The sequence below is a fragment of the Orycteropus afer genome, unplaced genomic scaffold, assembly GCF_000298275.1.
Source record: "Orycteropus afer afer isolate SDZICR_OR568_19922 unplaced genomic scaffold, OryAfe1.0 scaffold00418, whole genome shotgun sequence".
NCBI lineage: Eukaryota > Metazoa > Chordata > Mammalia > Tubulidentata > Orycteropodidae > Orycteropus > Orycteropus afer.
In genome coordinates this window covers 2,625,279-2,645,354 of record NW_006922005.1, presented here as the reverse complement: position 1 = coordinate 2,645,354, position 20,076 = coordinate 2,625,279, and the positions used below count along the sequence as shown (strand labels likewise).

General features: G+C 40.0%; 1 protein-coding gene across 1 annotated transcript in view; it reads right to left on the bottom strand.

Moving 5' to 3' along the window:
• The window catches only part of HSPA4L (heat shock protein family A (Hsp70) member 4 like), an 87,091-nt gene extending 68,528 nt beyond the window's left edge, over nucleotides 1-18,563 (bottom strand). The window contains exons 1-2 of the mRNA XM_007953833.2: nucleotides 18,457-18,563; nucleotides 1,308-1,365 (exon numbers count right to left, since the gene is read on the bottom strand). Coding sequence (XP_007952024.1) covers nucleotides 1,308-1,365; nucleotides 18,457-18,563 — 165 coding nt within the window. The remainder of the gene's footprint in view (nucleotides 1-1,307; nucleotides 1,366-18,456) is intronic.
• Between the last annotated feature and the right edge of the window lie 1,513 nt (nucleotides 18,564-20,076).

Here is a 20,076-nt window from a genome sequence, read left to right as displayed (position 1 = left end):
TGTGTATGTTCTTGGATACACTCCCCATTTCATAGACATACCTAATTGTTTAGCCTGTCCACCCATCTATCCATTCATGTACCCACGTTTGCCTTCACTGACAACGCAGTACGGTATGTGCAAAAGGATTCATATTTGTTGTCTGTACCTCCCATGTACCTCTCTCTGTCTTTCTCATCCTCAGTGGTGCCATACTGGTCACTCACATTCCAGCTGTACTTTTAAGATTGGTTTGTTCCTCTGGCAGTTAATAGTATTTTCAGTATTCTTGGCCAACATCACAATTCAAATGCATCAATTCTTATTACGGTCTTTCTTATTCATTGTCTGGCTTTCAAATGCATATGAGTTTATTGAAAATACCCTGGCTTGGGTCAGGAGTACTTTAGTCTTCGAAGTGACATCTTTGCTCTTTAACACTTTAAAGAGGTCTTTTGCAGCAGATTTGCCCAGTGTAATATGCATCTGCTGTTTCCATGGCTACTAAATGTGGATCCAAGTAAAATGAAATTCCTGACTACTTTAATTAATTAAAAGATAGCCTTTCAATAAAAGATAGCCTTGATAGAAACCAGGAGCAAAAAGTTTTAAGATAAATTAAATGAGTCAATTATACCCACAAAGTCATGAGGCAAAAATCCCATTAAGAAGTTATTTTATAAATGAAGAAAAGAAAGACATATATATATATATATATATACACACACACACATTATATATATATATATATAATATATATATATTACATATACATACATACATATATATATACATATATATATATTTTTTTAATGCAGAAGTAATTGGTAAGGGCAAATTCAAGGAAAATATACTTACAGCTCAGAACACTGTCAACAACACTACCATAAGCATTTCAGAAGTCTAGAATATGAATACTTAGACAGAATGAGGTAAGGCAGCAATAGGTACGTGAGACTGCTCTGAAAATTAGTTCCTCCATTTCCCCCCACCTTTTTTTATATAGACATTGCTCACCTCATCTTTGAAGTGGATATTCTAGATAGGATATCCCTCTTAGAAACAGAGATCATACAGGGAAAACTGATGTCATATGGTAGCATACCCTAACTTTATAACTAAAAAGATTTTTTTAAAAATAAAAGTTAAGGCATATTTTACACCTCAAAAAGCAAAATATATCTAATAAAATACAAAGATCTTAGGAGTTTGTCTTATTTTTCCTTGTTCTTTTTTCCCCCCACTTTTAACTATATAAAATGGGAGTTTAGTTACCAAGATACAGTTAATTCTTCCTGTAAGTCAAAATATCCACATTAACAATTTACCTGGCTCTTGGCTGCATTTCCAATGGCTCGAGTTCTGGATCCCAAAGAAATACAGGCCCTAAATAGGGAAAAAATAAAAAGTTTGTTCCCATGGTATTTTTATATTAATATGTTATTATTTTGTTTTTCCTTATATAAAAATCAATTTTTTAAAACTTATATAATTATGTTGTTGTTGTTGTTGTTGTTATGTGCCGTTGAGTCGGCCCCGACTCATAGCGACCCCTCCTTGGGTTTCCGAGGCAGTATCACTACGGAAGTAGGATTGCCCAACCTTCCTTCCGAGGAGTGGCTGGTGGGTTTGAACCACCAGCCTTCTGGTTAGCAGTCAAGTGCCTTAGCCACTATGCTACCAGAGCTCCCATATAATTATGTAGTCATTTAATATTTAAAAAAATCTTGTTGCTGTGAGGCTGACTCCAGAACTTATAGTAATACTAACTGCTGCAGAATAGATGTATGTGCTCCACAGGGCTTTTAAGCTAGTTTAGAAGAGTGACTTCTGAATTAGGACTTAAAAGCCCCACGGAGCACACATGGATTTCACCTTTCAGAAGCAGATTGCCAGATCTTTGTTTTGAGGCACCTCTAGGTAGGTCTGAACCACCAACCTTTCAGTTAGTAGCTGTATGCTTAACCATATACCACCAGAAGCCAAGGACTCCATTTTAAAAAAGGATTACTGAAAATTTTACATAATTTTAAGCTTTCTGAAATAATGGAGTGGTTGTCAGACTAAATGTTACAATTTTAAATAAATAAAAAATGGTATAGCTCTCAATACTACGTTGGTTCCCAAAATTGTTTTTGAAATTCTATTGGTCAAAACCTACCAAAAAAAATAACTATATTCAGTTAGAACAGACAGTTTGGATTTGAATCCTGACTCTGTCACTTAAGAGGTGAGAAACCTTGTGGAAATTATGTAATTATTATGTGCTTCAATTTCTCATTGGGAGATATTAATATCCTCTCATATTGTGTGAAGATAAAATAAGTGAATATAGGTAAGAACTTTGACAAATACCTGGCACATAATATACATTATGTAAGTAGTTGCTATTTTTATTACTGCATTTAAATGTAATTCTACTTATAAAAGCAAGTGCAGAACAACATTTTCATCAAAATACGATTTCATGTTATGATGCAAGAAAATGTTCTCATGATTTCAGCTGTAGCTAAAGTTGTAGTATTAATTCAATTAAGCAATATTTATAGGCTCTCTTTGTACACAAGCCACAATCTCTGTCTTTGGAGAATTTTTATAGCCTAATAAAAAAAATCATACAGGATTTAAAGGACTATTAACGATATTAGCAAAGGAGAGAACAACCATGTCCAGATAACAGCGTTTAGGAAAAGCTAGTTTATTAGAAGAGCTGATTTCTGAATTAGGACTTAAAAGAGGAGTATTTAATATGTATATGCTCTGTGGAAATGAGCATTCATTGTACACAGGAAGTCTATTTTCAACATGGCAGCCAGAGTGGTTCTCTTAAGACTAAACTCATGACACGCCTCTGCTGAAACCCCTCAATGGTGTGCTGTCTCACAAAGTAAAAGGTTAAATCCCCCAACAACCCATAAAGCCTTTCATATTCTCTGTGAGAATAAAAATTTGCATACTCAATATGGTAATCTGTGTGGTTTGGTATTTCATCCTAAAACTCACATATTAGAGAAAATATAGATTTGCCATCTCTTACTCATTCTCAAAAAACTGCTGTCAAGTTGGTTCCTACTCATAGTGACCCCTCCTTGGGTTTCCGAGGCAGTATTTCTACGGAAGTAGATTGCCTAGTCTTCCTTCCATGGAGTGGCTGGTGGCTTGAACTGCCAGCCTTCTGGTTAGCAGTCATATGCCTTAGGCACTATGCCACCAGAGCTCTTACACTACCTTATAATCCCTCTTGCTCCCAACTTCAATATTTGGACATACTTCCCAGTACTTCTAATTTTTCAGTACTGGGAGCTCTGGTAGCATAGTGGCTAAGGCACTTGACTGCTAACCAGAAGGATGGCAGTTCAAACCCACCAGCCACTCCTCGGAAAGAAGATGGGGCCAATCTACTTCCGTAGTGATACTGCCTCGAAAACCCAAGGAGGGGTCGCTATGAGTCAGGTCTGACTCCACGGCACATAACAACAACAACAGAGGGTATCATCATTTGAGTACACAGAAAATATTACTCTTCTGTTGACTGTCAAAAGTTTAACTTCTGCTAGAAGACTAGATTCAAGTAAGATTCAGATTTAATTTTCACTTAAGTAGTAAGTTTTTAAAATAGGCTTCACATACATTACTTAAGAGAAAAAGAGCTCTGGTAGCATAGTGCCTAAGGCACTTGACTGCTAACCAGAAGGCTGGCGGTTCAAACCCACCAGCCACTTCTCGGAAGGAAGATGGGGCAATCTACTTCCGTAGTGATACAGCCTCGGAAACCCAAGGAGGGGTCACTATGAGTCGGGTCTGACTCGATGGCACATAACAACAACAACAACAACATTAGATACTCTCTGAAATTAAAAGTAGACTTAATTTTTTTTTTTTTTGGTATAAAACATTAAATTTATTGGTTTTTGGGAATTTGATGTATCACCGCTGCATTACATCTAAGTTATTAATCATGTAGTCTCATCATCATAAACTGGTTAGTTTTCATGATACTGTGAGGAATCAGTTCTTTCTGCAGAGGTCAAGGGAAAGGCCTATTGAGAAGTGTGCAAGATATCCTTTTGTATTATCTACAAAGCTTTATTTACTGCTACTTTTTTCATCATTCACAATGTCTATTTTTTTAAGATTTGTGGTAACTAGTTTTGCTTTGTTTTTAGACTTAAAAGTTTTTTTGGTTTGCTATATGAAATACATTCCTGGATTTCTGCCCTCTTAGTTTATTCTTGGCCACTGTATTCTATACCCAACGTATAGCAGCTCAAGCCTTAGATAGTGCCATCTGCAAGGAAGGGGTCCAGAAACTAATAAAAGTAGAATTAAACTTTTAAAGCCTAGTAAAACTGTAATATGGAACTTCAAAATGTTCAGTTTCAAATACACAGAAAATCCACCTCACACAGCTAAAGGTCTTCAAACTTCTTCCTTCAAAAAGATTCCAGAACAGAGTCACTAAATAAAACACAGCTCCCAAGGATTTTCAGGGGGAAAAAAAATAAAAATAAATGACATACCTCTTTTCCCTGACTTAGCAATCGCAAGGAAAACAGACATATTATATCATACTTCAGACTAATGTAAAAGTCTTTACAGAAAAGGATATGCAATTGTGTGTGTATAAATACACACACACATACACACACACACACACACATAAACCCACCAGCTACTCCTTGGAAGGAAGAATGGGCAATCTACTTCCGCAGAGATACTGCCTCAAAAACCCAAGGGGGTCATTAAGAGTTGCAATGAACTTGCTGGCAGTGAGTTTTATACACACACACACACACACATACACAATATGGAGCTCTGGTGGGGTGGCGTAGTGCCTAAGGCACTTGACTGCTAACCAGAAAGCTAGCAGTTCAAACCCACAAGCCACTCTTCGGAAGGAAGATTGGGCAATCTACTTCCATAGAGATACTGCCTTGGAAACCCAAGGAGGGATTGCTATTAGTCAAACTGACTCAATGACAGTGAGTGAGTGATATATAATATGATATATACAGCACATATATTTATATATAAGGAGTGCTGGTGATCTAGTGCCTAAGGCATGTGACTGCTAACCGGAAGGTTGGCGGTTCAAATCCACCAACCACTCCTCAGAAGGAAGATTGGGCAATCTACTTTTGTAGTGATACTGCCTCGGAACCCCAAGGAGGGGTTGCTATGAGTTGGATATGACTTGACAGCAATAAGTTTGGTTTTTGTTTTTTATTTATATATAGCATAATCCATTTAAATTATTTAAATTTTATTAAATTAAAGATTATTTCAACTAGTAATTTGAAATTTCATTTTATACCTATCTTGTTTCTCAGGGTGCAAGTATGGCTTTATAATTGTCTTCATTTAGAGATTATATGTGGTTTAAGGAGATGTGTACATATGCCAAGTTGACAAAAGGGGGGACGATGATAGTTAAGGTTATATATCAACTTGATTGAACCATGATTCTAAGTGGTTTAAGCAATTGTGATGTAGTCATTCCCCATGATGAGATCTTATATAATGTAATCACTTCCATGGTGAGGTACGCTATGAGGAGCCAATCAGCTGAAAGGCAGTTTCTTCAGGGGTGTGGACTGCCTTCTGGATATCTTAGGAAAATTTTCTGGTTTTCTGTTGGATATAGATTCTGCATCTAGCTTATCATCATCATCCAATTTTTGAAGCTGAACCAGTGGCCTGCTATACTGCCTGTCAATCTTGGGACGGTTGCCTTTGCAGCCTGTAAATTAATAATCTGCCATTTTATCTACTAATCTTGGATGCATCATCCCCTGAAGTCAGCAGCCTGCTACAATGCCTGCTGATCTTGGGTTCATCAGCCCCTGCAGCTGCATGAGTCAGGAAAAAGCTCTAGCTTGACATTTGATCCAGGAACTTGGGACTTGCCAGCCTCTACAACTGAGTGAGCCACTTCCCTGGGATAAATGTCTCTCCTTCTCTTTCTGTGTAATTGTCACTGGTTTTGCTTCTCTAGAGAACTTGGTTTAAGACATTACCTAAAGAAAACAGGTTTTCTTTAAAGGTTAAATATACATATACCAAAAAACCAAACTCACTGCCATCGAGTTGGATCCGACTCATAGCGACCCCTCCTTGGGTTTCTGAGGTGGTATCTCTGCGGAAGTAGATTGTCCAATCTTCCTTCCGAGGACTGGTTGGTGGGTTTGAACCACTAGCCTTCTGGTTAGCAGTCAAATGTCTTAAGCACTACACCACTGGAGCTTATATATATATGATAGTTAAGGTTGTGTATCAACTTGATTGAACCATGATTCTAAGCAGTTGTAATATAGTCATCTCCCATGATGAGATATGACATAATGTAATCACTTCCATGGTGAAATATGCTATGAGGAGCCAATCAGTTGAAAGGCAGTTTCTTATACACACACATATATACATATACGTATACATATATCCCAAACCAAACTCACAGCCATTGAGTCGATTCTGACTCATAATGACTCCCACACTGGGTTTCCAACTGTAAATCTTTACTGAAGCATACTGCCTCAACTTTCTTCCATGGAGCAGCTGGTGGGTTCAAACCACTGACCTCTGGTTAACAGCCAAATACTTTAATCACTACTGCAAAAAACGGCAAGGAGGCCACATGTTCTGACCTCCTCTAATCCCACAAGAGGAAGACAGAGTCATCATCAATAACCCAAGGCCTATTCCTGCCAGGCCAGACATGCTGCCTCCCTCCAGCCCTTTCTCCAACTGTTCCTCCCAAAGCACCCACCACCTCTCTCCTGGGTTTGATAATTCGCTGCAGTGGCCACACAGAACTCACAGATTATGGGGTTTATTAGGGAAGCACCACAGGCTACAATTCAAGTTCAGGAAAAATGCTCAGCCTCTCTCCCAGCCCACCATCCCTCAGCCAACAGTCTCTCACAGTCTCTTTCCCAGCAGTGCTGTTCCCTCGGTGTCTCACTCAGCAATGCCTATCTCTTGCATCTCTTTCCTAGCAGCATGTGTCTCTTTCAGGAGCACGTGTCTCTTTCGGCAGCACGTCTTCCTCAACCAGCAGTCAGAGAGAGCTCTGCCTCTAGGAGGCCTCCTTTGAGCTTGGCAGAGTGCCCAAACCAACCAATCATAACAGAATTCTAGGCACCTGAGAGTGAGCCTCCCATAACATTGCATTGTGCTACCCCAACAGAAAAGCCCAGGTAGATAACATTTACAATCAGGAGCTCCTCAGTTGCTCATTCCATCAATGAGTTTACAATGACTTATGGGTAGAAAAGCCATACTAAGTAATTTACTACACTGCAAGTACACACCAGAGCTCCTAAATCTATATATGTAGCTTAAATCTGTAATATCCAATGTTATGTTGCCACCATACTAGTCATCCCAAATTCTCAGAGAATGTCACAAAATTCTAAACAAACAAAATTTCTAAAGGTCTTATTCATATTTAGTGACACTTAGTGGTGGGAGGAGTGTAAAAATCCAATGACAGGATGCTACCTTCAAAAGTTGTATAGTGAAACCTGTGAGAGCTGGAACTCAAAACAGAACTGCCTTGCTTTTCTGTGCCTCACAAATTTTCTCACCTTTAAGAGGGGGCAGTCTTACTTCATTCTATCACATGTTTTAGTGGAAAATTATTTGAGTTTCCGTTCTCTGACAGGTTTTTGCCTTACACAGGTTCCAGCTCACATATTTCACATTTGCATCTTCCCCTAAATTTTACAATAATTTTTTTTTGTTAAATCTTACAAAGCCTATTTTAATAAGGCTTAGCCTAATGAGACTAGAAACATACTGCCAGCAGACTAAGTGATTTCTCATTTAACAAGTCAGTAGTCTATTTGTGCCTCTCATCAATCTCCACTAAAGATGCAAACTCTCGTGATTTTATCACAACTGTTTAAAAGTAGCTCTATTTTTTCTTTCCTTTTTTTCCCTTGTCAGTCTCTTAAGATCACAATTACTATTTATAGCCTCTTCTGTTATCTTTTAGTAGATGCTAAGAAACATAATAGTTGGATTAATGATTAATGATGGTATGAGAAGGCAGTTTAAATCAAAGGGTCATCCCTCAAGATTCCCAGTTTGACTCTGACTCAAACTGTCAACTGCTGAGCAACTAGTTTCAACTATGGTTGCCAAGAGCAAGATTTCTCAACCTTGGTATCATAGATATTTTAGAAATTCTTTGTATGAGGAGGAGATGCCGTGTGCATTGTAGGAGTTTAGAAACATTACTGGCCTTTACCACTAAATGCCAGTAGCACCATCCTTTCCCAGTTGTGAAAACCAAAAGTATCTCCAGATATCTTCAGAAGTCCTTTAGGAGGCAAAATCACCACAGCTGAGAACTACTGTCCTAGCACATTATTTCCAAAAAGTGTTCTGTGGAACATAAATTCTTAGAGGTGTTTCTAACTAAAGGACCTCTGTGTTCAAGGTCAAATAAGTTCAGTAAATATATCTTTTTCTTGGAGAGTTTCAATACTCATAAACAAATTAAGAGAACTGAGAATTCCTACAGTAAGGAAAGCATCTGATTATTTTTCCCCAAACTTAACAATTTGGAAAAAGTTGGCCTACAATGGGATGGAGGAGGAGTATTTTCAAAAGAACTGTTTGCCATTTTTTTTAAAGAGTTCTTCCAGGCATATATTATTTAGTGATAAGATAAAGCTTCCAACTTTTCACTATGAAGAATTGATAAAATATTTTAACATATAAAAAGGAATAAATTTCAAAATTCTTAGTAAGCATAATAATTCATAAATTAAAGAAATCTGTAACTTAAAGCCATTAACAAAAATCACACAGATGTAGATACATTATTTAAAAAGCTTATTAGGTGGAGAATTCTCTTAAAAGTTACCTAGGTCAAAGACAAATGTCAATGCTTAATAATTTTAAAGTTCTTTTGATTATGATTGCTATTCTGGTTACCTACTGCTGCTCTAACAGAAATAGCACAGATGGGATGCCTTTAACAAACACCAGTTTATTCTCTTACAATTTTGGAGGCCAGAAGTATGAGTTCAAGGTGCAAGGCTCTAGGGGCTGGGTGAAAGCCCCTCAATCTTGGGCTTCAGCTCTGCCCCTCCTCCACTGGCCCACTGAAGCTGGAGGCTTTTCTTCACTCAGACAGCTGCTGGCTGCTGAGACTGACAAACCCAAGGTCAACAAGTAAAAAGGCACAGTCCCAATGTTACCAAATGACATGGCAGGCCACTAACTCAAGTCCAGAAGTAGTCCCAAGATCAGCAGGGCATGGCAGGCTGCTGAAAAATGACATGGCTACATGCAGGGTTCAAGCATGCCATCAGCTGGAGATCTTCCTCAAAGTTGCTTCTTATATACTGTAAACAGACCACATTCCTAAAGCAGCTACTGAGCTGTTCCAATAGATTCCACCATGGAGTTAATTACCAATCTCACCATGGGTAATAACTACATCCAGCTGCCCAGCCACTCAACCACGCCTAGCCAAGTTAACATACAAACACAACTTCGTAGGTCAGGGCTTTACAAACTACTACCTGCCACCTGTGTTTGTGAATAAGGTTTTGTAAGAATACTGCCATGCTCACTAATTTGTATTATAATGACTATGGCTCCTTCTGCACTATAACTGTAGTATCGGGTAGTTGTGACAGAGACCGTATGCCTGGCAAAACCTAAAATATTTACTACCTGGCCTTTTATAGAATGTATGCTGACTCCTTACCTAGAAATTTTTTTCTTACGGATATAAAGTAATCTACTAGAAATACAAAATTTATTGACATTAGAAAATTTAACTTAAATAGTATCAGAGAAAATACATATGTTGCTATGATGTTGAACAGGTTTCAGCAGAGCTTCCAGATTAAGACAAAGCAGGAAGCAAGGGCTAGCTATCTGCTTCTGAAAACCAGCCAATGAAAACCCTATGGATCAAAACTGCTCAAGCCCATTGGCATGGGGATGCCAGGAATCTGGGGCCAACCTGACTGTAGCTAACAACAACAGAATAATCCAGAATTCAAGTTTCCATTCAGAGAGCACCCACTACTCTAAAACACACAAACCCAATTTTCTATGTATAAGGTACGGTATTTTTATTTCTTCATTCTTATACTCCCAGAAAGTATCTTAACTCTATTTTTGCGGTGAGTTGCTTGATGTGGCCCTTCTAGCCACTGTCCTCCATTCTGTGATGTATTGTAAATCCTATTATCCATGCCTGTTTGGGGTGGTGTGCTAGTTAAGGTCAGGTATCAACTTGGCTGGGCAGCTGGTAGCAGTCGGTTATTGCTGTTGGAGCAACACAGGTGGAATGTATCTTGAGTCCTGCCTTGCTAGAGGGTATAATTCAAATCACCACCCTTAGCTTCCTTGAGGGTATACCCACGAATCTCCTGGGAAGTTTCACCCTCTGGCTCCGGTTTTGTGTTTTGGCTCATCCTCATCTCTCACCCCTGGATTTGGGACAGCAGCCATCATCTGATCTGTTGATCGAGGTTCATCAAACCCCGAGAATTTGGAGGATCCTCCTGACCCACTCACAGACCTGGGATTCACCAGCTTGCCAGCCTCCACCACTACTACGTGAGACGATCCCTTGGGTATCTGTGAGTTCTGTGAGGCGTAACGGCAAAATACAGAACCCTAAGACAGGGGAAATTACTGGGAGGAGTTAATGTCTGAAATGATGGAGTGGCATGGTAGTTTGGACATTTTGGGACATCTTTAACCTCCGCCTCATGGGGACCGGCCTTGTGCTGATCTTTCTGAGAGAAACTGTTCAAGCAATTTTACAGATATATAATATTAGGTTTGGAATTCCTGTGTGGTATAAATGGTTAATGTGCTCAGCTGTTCACTGAAAGGTCAGAGGTTCAAGTCAACCCAGAGGTGCCCCTGAAGAAAGTCCTGGTGATCTAATTCTGAGAAGTCAGCCATTGAAAATCCTATGGAGCACTGTTCTGCTCTGGCACAAATAGTGTTACCATGAGTCAGACTTGAGTCTATGGCAACTGGTTTTGTTTTTATAATGCTTAGGCAGGTTAGATAAATTATATACTCAACTAATAACAAAATTAAAATTTGAATCTAAGGTTCCAAATTGAAAGTCCATATCATACTGTCAACTTTCAAAAATCATTTAAAAGAAAAAAAGACATGTCATTGTCTTCTGCTGTAAAAGCACCTCTGCAATCATGATGACTGGGAGGAGAGAGGGGTGGAAGTGGCCATCTAGACCCACCAATGGGTCTCTCATTGTCCAGAGCAAAGAAAAATGAAGAAAACCAAAGCTACATGGACACAATTAGTCCAAGGGACTAGTGGACCATGTGAGCCTCAGCCTATATGACCATGAGACCAGAAGAACTAGATAGTGCCTGACTACCACTGTCAACCACTCAGAAAGGGATCAGTATATGAGATCCTGAATAGAGTAGGAGAACAATGTGGAACAAAACTCAAAATCACAAAAAAAGACCAGGTTTACTGGTCTGAGAGCCTGGTGAAACCCTAAGACTATGGGCCCTAGTTACTCTTCAGTCCTGGAACTGAACTCACTCCCATGGCTTCCAGCCAAACAACAGACAGGCATATAGGGCAAACATTTACACCAGGTAGATACACTCTTTAGAACAATCAATCATTGGAGAACAGAAAGGCAGAATTTACACAGCAAAACAGATCAGGGGACAGGAATGCATAGGACAGAGGGACACAGGGAAGAGATAACTACAGAAAGGAAGAAAAAGAAAATAAATGATGTATTGCATTGAGCACATATACTGCAAAAGATATCTTTAAAATGTTAAAAAGCAAAGATGTCCCCTTCAAGACTATGGTATGCCTGACCCAAGCCATGTTATTTTTTGATCGCCTCATATGTATACAAAAGCTGGACAATAAGTAAGAAGAAGAATAGACACCTTAGAATTGGAGTTGGTAAGGAATATTAAATATACTATGGACTGCCAGAAGAATGAATAAGTCTTTCTTGGAAGAAGTATAGCCAGAATGCTACTTAGAAGTGAGGATGGCAAGCCTATCTCATACTTTGGAAATAGTATCAGAAGGGACCAGTCTACAGAGAAACACATCATGCTTGGTACAGCAGAGGGTCAGTGAAAAATAGAAAGTCCCTCAACAGGATGGACTGACACAGAGGCTTCAAAAAGGGCTCAAACATAGCAATGATTGTTAGGATGGGACAGGACTGGGCAGCATTTTGTTCAGTTGTACACAGGGTTGCTAAGAGTTGGAACTGACTTAATGGCACTTAACAACAGCAGCACCAGCTCTGGCCATTTATTTGGCCAAGTCAAAATGTTAGCCATCTTCCTTTCTACTCACCTCAGCACCTTCAACATAATTTGATTTTAAAATAAATAAATAAATAAAAGCAAAGGTGTTCATTGAATTTTTGTTTGTAAATAGCAAAATAAGCTGAAATGTTGATGAACAGTCAGCCACCAAAAGAACATAGTTATTAAAAAGAATGAGGTAAATTAAGAGACATATGTACAGATTTGAGAAGATGTTTATAACACATTTTAAGGTGAATAAAAATAATTTGCAAAATATGCATGGCATAATTCCATATTTTTTTAAGAAACAGAAAAAAACACCTCAACTGTAAGCATACATTCATGTATTTGTGTAAGACTAGAAATGTACACACTAAATGTTGGGACATACTTGAGAAGGAATCAAGGGAGAGTTACTTCTTCTCTTTCTGAGAGAAATTCCCTGGAGAAGGGTCTCATGCTTGGTAAACTTGAGGATCAACAGAAAAGGGAAAGGTTCTCAACGAGACAGACTGACACAGTGGCTGCAATGATGGGCTCAGGTATAGCAAGGATTGAGGCTGGCATAGGACTGGGAAGTGTTTCATTCTGTTGTACATGGGGGGTTGCTATGAGTCTGAGCCAATCTGACAGCACCTAACAAGAACAACAATTCAGCTATAACCATTGTTAATCCATGGAGTTTGGAACTGTCTATGTACAGCTATTTTTCATTCTCAAAAGTAAGTAATTTCTATTTTTGTGCATTGAAGCGGCACCTCACATTTCTGAAAAGCAGTATATAAACAATTCTTTGCCCTATTTCAGATTATTCATACACTGGTAATGAAAGAGAATTGAATATTAAAATTGATCATACAAAATTTTGATAATAAAGCCAACAAGACACTTAATAAAAATCGAAAATGACAGCATAGTAAAACACTGTAAAAGAGTATTTCTTAGAAACTGGCTAACTAAAGATAGATGAGTTTAATGATAACAGAGCAAGATGCCCAGCCAGGTTATTTGTCCTTTTAATTGTTACATCCTTATTAAATTAACATGTATATGCCACCTTTATGCCAATAGATAATGGAAAGACATTGAGGTTGAGTCAGGGAGGCTTGAAAATGAATACGCTTCATTACCTACTAATTAATGGCTAAGTAACTTAACTTTGCTTTAGGCTTCTTATGGATAAAAGATAGTATTACCTAACTCACAGAACAGTTGTGGTAAGTGCACACAGCTCAGCACATAACAATCACTATTATCAACACAGGCAATATGTGATAGTTGACCACAAACTTTTAATTCGATATTGAATTAAGAGTCTTTGCTGCAGTTTTCTTTTTCCATGTCTGAAACTAATCACCTTGATATAATTAAAACTGGAATGGAAATTTCAGTCCCCACATCTATACTTAATTCAACAACACAAACATGTCTAAGGCCTGAAAAATGTACACACTCAATTTTTCTACTTCTAGGAATTTATTTGAAGGAATTAAGGATCAAAAATGTACAAAAAGTTACAAGATTGTTAATGTAGCACCGTTTACAACAACAAAATAACAAAAGCAACCTGAATGTCCAGTACGGATAGACTACATTGATCATTATGTTGTTGTTGATGCTGTTACGTGCCCTTGAGTCGGACCTGACTCATAGCGACCCCTCCTTGGGTTTCCGAGGCAGTTATCACTACGGAAGTAGATTGCCCCATCTTCCTTCCGAGAAGTGGCTGGTGGGTTTGAACTGCCAGCCTTCTGGTTAGCAGTCAAGTGGCTTAGGCACTTTGCTATCAGAGCTCCTAAACTGATCATTATATAAACACCAAAAACTAATAGAAACGTGTTACATATAAAGAGGTTACCAAACAATATAACCTACTCTTTCCCTCTTGAAAACTCATACACAGAAACCATCTGGAAGTTTCATTTCAGGATGTAGGAATTATGATTTTAATTCTCATCTTTTAATGTTTTTGTATTTTCTACAATGAACATGTATTATTTGTGTAATTTTTTTAAAAAAAGAAAATGCTAAAAAAACTTAAATTTTTTCCTCTTCAATTTATGCATGATGTTTATTTCCTCATCTTCAACTTATGCATGAGCTGAGGCTAGTATAAAAACTCCAATTTCAGTGTGCCCATGACCATGTACAGGGTTGGCAGACAATGTTTCTACAAGTGTATTTTTATGTTCTGTAAAAATTTCCATATATATTGTAAAGCTGACAAGCAACAAAGTTGTAGTGACTTCTTGGCCACAGCCAGCTACTCAGAGGAAGAAGTAGTTGGACCTGTGGACTCGGGACCATGGTCACAGGGAACATCAAGTTCAGTTGGCATAACATACTACAAAAAAACATTGTTCCACATCCTACTTTGGTGAGTAGTGACTGGGATCTTAAAAGCTTGCAAGCGGCTATCTAGATGCAATGATGGGTTCTCCTTGTCCAAAGCAAAGAAGAATGAAGAAAACCAAAGACACATGGAAAAAATTAGTCCAAGGGACTGGTACACCATGCAATCCTCAGCCAATATGACTATGAGACCAAAAGAACTAGATAGTGCCTGGCTACCACTGTCAACCACTCAGAGGGAGATCTCTGTAGGAGATCCTGGATAGAGTAGGAGAACAATGGGGAACAAAACTCAAAATCATAAAAAAAAAAAAAAAGGGACTAGGTTTGCTGGTCTGATAGAGCCTGATGGAACCCCTAGCTGCTCTTCAGGTCTGGAAAAGAACCCACTCCTGTGGCTTACAGCCAAATAAAAGACAGGCATATGAGTTAGACATTTACATTAGATAGATACACTCCTTGGAGAGATCAATTATGGGAGAATAGAAGGGCTGTATATGCACAGGGAGACAGCTGGGGGGAGGGGTTGAAGTGCAGGGGAGGGAAGAACACAGGGAAGAGGTAACTATGGGGAGGAACTGGGAGGGGAGCTACTGCATTGTGGGAAATTGCAGTCAATGTCATGAGACAAAGTATATGTGAGCTGCTGTATGGAAAATGAATTTGCTCTGTAAATTTTCACCCAAATCACAATAAAAATTAAAAAAACAAAAAAACTCCAATTTCACAAGTGGTGAATTTGAATAGGTTTAATTATTTGCTCTTGATTGTAGGACAGACTTAAGTAAATTCTCTTTTCCATTAAACTTTTTCTTGGTGTATGGGACCCTCCTATGTGTATAAAATAAAATATTTACAGATGAAGAAATATGAGAAAGTATGAGTGCTAGAATCAACTAAATAGAACACTTCCTTTTTTTCCCTAGACTCTATGATGTATGTATTTGCATGTAAGAAATGTATTATGATGTTGATGTCAACAACTGGAATATGGAGGAAAAATTGAAAAGCTGGTTTATATCATGTGCTATTAAATACTGTTGTTGTTGTTGTTGTTATGTGCCGTTGAGTCGGTCTTGACTCATAGTGACCCCTCCTTGGGTTCCGAGGCAGTATCATTACAGAAGTAGACTGCCCCATCTTCCTTCCAAGGAGTGGCTGATGGGTTTGAACCGCCAGCCTTCTGGTTAGCAGTCAAGTGCCTTAGACACTACGCTACATCACTTAATAGTTATAATGCCTTTTGCATGATGTTGTTGCCATTAGGTGTCTTGTCAGCTCTGACTCATAGTGACCCTAGGAACAACAGAAGGAAACACTGCCCGGTCCTGTGCTATCCTTGCAATCCCTGCTATGCTTGAGCCCGTCGTTGTTGTCACTATTTCAACCCATTTCGTTGAGGGGCTTCCCTTTTTTTGCTGACCCTCCTCTACTTTACCAAGCATGATATCCTCTCTAGGGACTGGTCCCTTTTGACAACATGACTAAAGCAGATGAGACAAATTCTAGCCAGTCTTGTTTCTAAGGAGCACTCTGGCTGCACTTCTTCCAGGACAGATTTGTTCGTTCTGGCAGTCCATGGTATTTTCAGTATTCTTTGCCAACACCACAATTCAAAGGCATCAACTCTTCTTCAGTCTTCCTTATTTTCAATAAATGTCAATGAATAAATCTCCTGGTGATCGATCAGAAAGGGCTGTTTTCTCACAATAATTTGAGCCCCACAAAGTACATACACAATTTAAAAACACTGGACTACTGTAAAGTATTAATTAATACAAAAAGATGTATTTCTTAGATAAATGACATCACACAACTCTATGTACTACAAAATCAATAGAAAGGTAGAGTTGCTGATAGAATAAAGTGATAATACGATCCTTTCACCTTGGCAATTTTCTAGATTGCATTAGGCTCATTAAATCTAAAAATTAATATTGGCTTTCTTACACACAAATTAGAAATATATCAAATTTCAGCCACACAAAATTGGCTTATATGCCTAAGAATAGTAACAAAGAGACTTCTAGAAAACTCAAATAAACTGCCTACTTTTCAAGAAACTGAAAGTCTGGCTAGGCTCTTTATAGAGTCCTAGTCCCTCTAATAAAGAAATTTCTGAGCCTAGAAATGCAGAATATTTTTTTATAGTTCTGGTTTCTTATTTTGGCTTTAAAGGACTAGGGGAATGTCCACCTCACTGGTCACTTGTTTCCATAGGTTAGTGAGTTCTTGAAGCCAAAGACTACTTCCATTAACCTCTACTCTGCTGAAAGAGAATGAATTTTCTGGTCCTTCTCTGGCAGAAACTTGTATTTGTTACAGCTTAGATGTGCTCTTAATCTGACAGAGATTAATTCATAAATAGTTTGCAAGTACAGCTTCCACCTCTCATTGCATAAAAGCTAGTAAAGAACGCAAAAGAGAAAGGCAAGAGTTCTAATAGTACCGTGAGGAGTACCTGATCTATGCCAACACTTGAGGATATAAACAAAAATTTCAACAAGAAATATAATGTATGCATCTAGAAAAGGCAGTACAAAACCTTCTGGAACATTATTTGAAAACCAAAACCCATATTGTTTCATCTACTCTTCAACACTCCCTTGCCATTTAAAAACTGCGTCCCAATCCAGAATTTAAACGATCTATAAAACTGCAGTAATTTGGACTTTTTAAAGCCTTAGCTTAATAATAATTTTGGTTAGGATTACTCTCATTTAAACATAAGCATTATATTTTGGACCAATCTGAAAAGTCAAATTATGTTTAATACCTTTCCATAGAAAATAATACATCAAACAGTTACTTTCTCATAAAATTATTGTCAACAAGAACCTACAATAAGATGCTAGTTTTTCATATGCCAGTCTTACTTAACTATATTCCTTGCCAACAAACTTCCCACACCAGAAAACAATGGAACATGTGGGAACATGTTTCCATGACCAAATGCCACCTCTTCCAAGTCTATCATCAAGTGTTCATAACAGACCCGCTCCACAGTCATGTTAATACAACGCAGTTGCCTCAACTAACAATTCACAGGAAATATGCTTTTTTTAATACAAACAAACAAACAAAAACACATGGCTTTCCTTTAATTTATGAACATTACCAATACATAAAACCAAAGTCTCCCCCATTCCTCTTTCTCTTCCCATTGTGAAAAAGCAGCATTAGCGTATGTCCCTGGAAATCAGTCTGATTACCTCCAGCTCTCAAGGACACTGGGGTAAAACCCCCTCCACCTTCTCGTCCCCTCAAATGGCTTTCCAGGCCAGATGAATCTGCAACTCCTCTGACGTAAGTCTAAGTTTTCCCTTCTCATTTTTCTGAGAGAAAACTGTGACCCAGAGGGATGGAGAAAGGGGAAGGGCAGAATGGATGAAGAACTCTCTACTCGGCCAAAGTAGGATGCCGGCAAGCAGCACACGATCCGACGCAAGATCCCACTAGCCGCTACCGCCGATCTTTCTCCAATGGTCGGGACGCCGACGCTGTCCCTCACCAACCCCTCTCGCAACCTAAAGCTGGGGACAGCGGCGTCGGAGGTGGTGTGGGTACGAAAGGAGAGATGCGCAAACTATCAGAGTTAAGTCCCTTGCCCTTGAAGAAAAAGCAGCTTTGCGGTGAGATTCCCAACCAGGCCTGCCAACCTGCGGTCTCCAGAAATAGCAGCTGATGGGCTGCACCTGTCATCTCAGGGCTCGGCGAGCATCAGAAATGGACATCAGAGGAAACCATCCGGCGGGACAGACGGAAGGGTCGCAAGAAAATGTTTCTTAGGGATGAGGTTATGACTAGAACAGGCACTTACGGTGTACATCTGTCGCTGTACTCATTGGCGATAGTCTCGATTCCGCCACTCCTTGCTACGGCGATGTAGCAATTGAGAAAGCCGAGGTCAATGCCAACCACAGACATCCCCGCGCCTGGTGAACCGGGTACTGGTGCTGAAGATACCGGTGTGGGAACCGCCGCCTCCTCTGGGTTGTTGCCGCTGAGATTGCGACTCCTACGAGAAGCAAAGGAGGGAGGACTCGAAGTCTTTACGCTGAAAATCTAGGGCAGGGCGTCGGGGAACCGGGGAGGGGGAAAAGTCAGCCCGCGCCGCAGCCTCCAACGAGGCCCGCCACCTTGGTATCTTTCTCACTGCGGTTCGGCGGCCTCTAACCGGCAGTTACTGGGATATGCGCCTGCGCGCTCGGCCTCTGGGGAGGTGCGCGAGCAGTCACTCCGGGCTCGAAGCTGCACCCGGCCTCGATTTCGGCCGCTTCCGTCAGCACTCGGGCAACGGCTGCCCAAGAGTTGCGGGTTCGAGAAAGATCTGGAAAATGGAGGTAGCTGGGCTGCTCAAGGAGTGGGAGGGAGGGGAAGGCGGAACATGGGAGGAGCAGAGGAGAGACGGACGAAGCGGAGTTGGCTCGCTCGCCATCGCGCGGCAGTAGGGAGCACTGCGGCTGGGCTAGGCGAGAGGCGGCTACCGGGCCAGGCGGGTTTGCAAACGTGTTTTGAAGCACCCTTATTTGGCAACTAGGTGCGTGACTATTACAGCCGCAGGGCACTGCAGAGGCTTGCCCGAAGTCGGGCTCACGGTATGGCAAGCCTGACCTGGTGCCGCCGCCTCCCTTCATCCCCTCGGAGGAGCCTACCCACCACCCTCGTACCACCCGCGCACCCACCCGCTAGCCTCGCTGCCCCGAGGGGCCCATGTGCAGACAGCTATCCCCTTCTGCAGTCTGGGCGCGCAGCACCAGCGCCTCGCCACCCGCCGCACCCGGCTCTGTGAGGTAGTGGCCTTTGTGCGCGCGGCCGCCCTCAAGAGGCGTTGCGAATCATCTAGGAAAGAAGTTCTTTTCTCTTCACAAGCCACAGTCAGTCTCTTGTGTGAAAGCTGATTTTAGTTTTTTTTTTTTCCCTTCCATACCTTGAAACATCAAAAGGGAAACTTCTGTCAAAAAACAAGAACACACTGACTTTCCCCTCATGTATCTTCCTTTTACATCGTTCTAAAAGATGCAATCTACACTGACCCTTACCTTTGAAAACATTTTACAGGAAAGTGACCTTAAGTTTGTGTGTCATGATGACACCAGACAAGCCTATGCTTTGGTTGCAACCCTTGCCCTTTGGCCCGCAGAAAAGGAGCCTGGTGTGATTCAGCTTGTCTTTGCTCTTCATTTGACCAGCACAGTGTTGCTTGTCCGTCTGCAATTTAACCAAGTTATATTTTACACTTACGAAGTTTGAGTGTCTCGTTCCTTCTTGCCCAGTTCTTCGTGTGCTTCCTCTTGCGTTTCTTGTTCCATATTTGTTGCTGTCTTGAAAACAGACACGGGATTTGTACGAGATTCTTTAGTACCCTCATTGTTCCCAGATGTCCCTTCCTTAAAAGAACTTAGAGTTTTTAATACTACAAATGCTGCAAAAACAGCAA